The 3867-nt window shown below is 44.6% G+C and overlaps 1 protein-coding gene across 1 annotated transcript; it reads right to left on the reverse strand.

Annotated features, from left to right (window-relative positions):
- Window positions 1–1197: 1197 nt before the first annotated feature.
- LOC138951571 (ADP-ribose glycohydrolase OARD1-like) lies at window positions 1198–2567 on the reverse strand. Its single transcript, XM_070323139.1, has one exon. It carries the CDS (start codon window positions 2353–2355, stop codon window positions 1810–1812), a length of 546 nt encoding a protein of 181 aa, XP_070179240.1. The 5' UTR covers window positions 2356–2567; the 3' UTR covers window positions 1198–1809.
- Between the last annotated feature and the right edge of the window lie 1300 nt (window positions 2568–3867).

Consider the following 3867-nt stretch of genomic DNA (forward strand, 5'->3'; position numbering starts at 1 on the left):
GGGCCTTTAATTTCAGCGCCCCACTGCGGGATGTGGGCGATATACTTTTCAGTCGAACAAAGATTGAGGTTATCGCCTATAGTTGGCAATCCAACAGACTACCGTGGCCTGCTCAAAGTTTTACATCACCCAGAATGAATTTTGTTTGAACGTTTTGATCTTGCCAAGGGCACAAAATGTAAACTTTGCGAGAGGTCTTCTTCTTCTTCGTTCGTGGGCTGAAACTCCCACGTACACTCGTGTTTTTGCACGGGTGGAATTTTACGTGTATGACCGTTTTTACCCCGCCATTTAGGCAGCCATACGCCGCTTTCGGAGGAAGCATGCTGGGTATTTTCGTGTTTCTATAACCCACCGAACTCTGACATGGATTACAGGATCTTTTACGTGCGCACTTGGTCTTGTGCTTGCGTGTACACACGAAGGGGGATAAGCCACTAGCAGGTCTGCACATAAGTTGACCTGGGAGATCGGAACAAATCCCCACCCTTAACCCACCAGGCGGCCGCGGCCGGGATTCGAACCCTCGACCTTCCGATTAGGAGGCCGACGTCTTACCACCACGCCACAGCGCCCGTCTCTTTGCGAGAGGTAAAATGGGTTTCTCTCTCTTTGAAAGTGTTTCACTTTCAGTCAGCTTTTTCAAGTCAAGTGCTTGTTGATTTTGTTCTATGTGGGCGATATGTTATTTTGCACATCAGTGTATTCATGTCTGTGTATTTGAGACTGTGCCAAAAGGTGACGTTTTCATGTCAGTATGTCCCAAATGACATCACCAGTACATTTTTCATTCTATCTAATCTGTTTTCGTTCTATTTTTTCTAATAACATGCGTTAACAATTGATTGCCAACTGGAATGGAAGAGCACAAAAAGTGTAACTTGATATGTAGTTTCTCTAGAGGGAAAAACATCTTCCACTTTCATGTCAGTGTGTCCCATGCAACATACATTTGCCAAACAGCTATGTGCAAGTAGATTATTTGTTAGTGGTATAGAAAATACTGATCAACAATTAAAGTCAGTTTTCACATTCATTTTCTACCTATTTCTTATTTGTTTATTCTGTTGGCAATGGTGAAATGTCAGCAATCGTGTGTCATTCGGGACAGTAGACATGACACCTGACCTTTTGGCACAGTCTCATTTGCAATTATCCTGCGCTGAAAGTGTTAGTCTAGTCGACATGAAGCAAAGTGATAGCAAGATTTTGTGTCTGATCTTGTCCCCGAGTACGCTAGTACAAGGGCTCAGCAGACTTTAATTGTGTGTCTGTGTGTCTGTCTGTCTGTCTTTCTCCACTTAACAGCTTATTGCTGGGAAACTACTGGGCGCAGTTCGTTCAAAAGTTGATACACTAACTCGATAATAGGTCTGATTGATCGTATTAAAACTTCATAATGTTACCTGGGACCTAAATGCGAAATAAACCACAAAAACGACTTGGCCGTAGGAGGAGTTCACACCGGCGGGGCAACACGCAGCCATTGACCTGATAGAACAGCCGAACGCGTCACACAAAAATACGTCATGACAAAGTTGCACGCAAAGCAAAAGAGACTGTCGTGGCATCACTACGCTGTTGTTGAGCAGCTATTTCGTATCGTCACAGTGGCACAATGCCCCCCAAGTTAAGCATAGACATCTGTCTACACGGCAAAAGATCCCTCCTCAACGCATGCCCGACTGAGGTAGTCGGCTCCCACGTTGCGACTACCGGGAATCACCCGCACATGACAAAACAAGCAAACAAAAAGATATGCATTATTCCTGTAGCATGCACGTCAAAAATGTACAAAAACTGTGTTTCTTAGCCCCCGAAGGTGTAGATCTTAACAGTTATGCCTGTGTTCTTGAAGACTTCCTTGATTATCTCAAGGACGGCGCTCCAGTTCAGCTCGTCCAATCCACATCCGATCTGCGGCATGGCCAGGGAAGCGACATTGTTCTGCTTGCAGTGGTCCCTCATAGCTTCCATGGAGGACCGCAGCGTTTTGTAGGAGGGTTTGTGAAAGTAGCGTTTCTTGGTGATCATGTAGTAAACGTAGGAAGCACCTACCCGTAGTACAGCTACCTCTCCCACCTTCTTGTTTTGTGCTCTAAGTTGATCAACTTTTCCAAACGATTGCTTGAAGTAAACGGCAATGCCTTTTCCCATCTCAAGATCTTCACTGACGCAGTGGGCCATAGCATCATCAGGTTCACAGCTGAAAAGGTCGCCTCTGATCTCTGTTAGCTCAAACCCCACAACAGGTTGACCCTGTCGCCATTGTCTGTCTCTGTACAACTTGAGAAGATTGGCGTGGTACAGCTTCTCGACTTGCTCTTCCGTCCATAGGTTGCGAAGAACAGACATGGATTCTCTCCCTTTGAGCTTCTATACGGCAGGACAGTGCGAGGACCCATGTCTGTTCTTCGCAACCTATGGACGGAAGAGCAAGTCGATGAGCAAGTTCGCACGACTTCTGAGTATGTGGTTGACTTGAGGAACCGGATTGAGGAAACCTGCAAACTGGCGCGTCAGAATTTGTCAGCTGCTGCACAGAAACACGCGGAGGTGTTCAACCGGAAGACAGTTCGGAGACAGTTCCAGCCTGGAAACAAAGTCTTGTTGCTGCTGCCGCAGAAGAAGAACAAGCTGCAGTTGTGTTGGCAGGGACCGTTCGACGTTCTGGAGAAGAAGGGCGAGTCAGACTACAAGATTCGGATCTACGGGCGTGAGAAGCTGTACCACGCCAATCTTCTCAAGTTGTACAGAGACCGACAAAACACAGCGGACACCGCAGATGTGATACCCACCGTAGCGGTTGCTGTGGTTGAAGAAACTGAGGAGATGGTTTCCCCTGATCGTGAATTACCCCTGCCCTGCTTGGAAGGCGAAGAAACTGTTGAGGACATCAACCTGTCTTCTACACTGACTGCAGATGGGATAGAGCCACTTGTCAATTGTTTCTTGTTCACAAAAGTACTAATCAAAAATTTGCTCAAGGGGCTTGGAACGTAGTACAATATATTACCTTACTGAGAGAATGCAAGTTTCCAGTACAAAGGACTTAACATTTCTTACATACTGCTTGACTTTCTTTCTTTCTTTATTTGGTGTTTAACGTCGTTTTCAACCACGAAGGTTATATCGCGACGGGGAAAGGGGGGGAAAGGGAGATGGGATAGAGCCACTTGTCAATTGTTTCTTGTTCACAAAAGCACTAATCAAAAAATTGCTCCACGGGCTTGCAACGCAGTACAATATATTACCTTACTGGGAGAATGCAAGTTTCCAGTACAAAGGACTTAACATTTCTTACATACTGCTTGACTAAAATCTTTACAAACATTGACTATATTCTATACTGGTATGTGCGAGTTTTTTTAACATAATCCTGTCCTTGCGTAATTGTCAGAGGATGGGTTGGAGGTGTTTGTTGTTGTTGTTCTTTTGTTTGAGGGGGAGGGGGGGGGGGGGCGGTGGTGATTTGGGATAAGTGCGTGCAGTAGCATGTATATATATTGAATGTAGCAGGTTGGAAAATGAATTGACTGATGATTATAATTGTGACTGACAAATACCTTACCAAAGGTGGTCCAACATGAAAGAGAAACCGGAATTTAAACACCCCCTTTTTTAGACTTTTATTATTTGAGAGCATGAAACAAACCCTAAAAATTAGTACTTTAGTTTAGTTACCATGGGACCCCCTTTTAAGACCCCAAAATTACAGACTCCCTCCATTTTAAAATTACAACCTTGTTTTTTTAGACTTTCTATTCATATTATCATAACCTGTCTAAATTTACCACTGTTAAGACTCCATCATTTTTAAGACTATTTGCTCAGAATTATGGAGGTTGGTTCTGCTGTATCAGGGAG

Source organism: Littorina saxatilis, linkage group LG16 (genome assembly GCF_037325665.1).
Source record: "Littorina saxatilis isolate snail1 linkage group LG16, US_GU_Lsax_2.0, whole genome shotgun sequence".
Lineage (NCBI taxonomy): Eukaryota > Metazoa > Mollusca > Gastropoda > Littorinimorpha > Littorinidae > Littorina > Littorina saxatilis.

What these genes read in the sequence shown, in the direction of transcription:
- LOC138951571 (XM_070323139.1), bottom strand. Translation starts at nt 2,355, where the DNA reads ATGTCTGTTCTTCGCAACCTATGGACGGAAGAGCAAGTCGAGAAGCTG.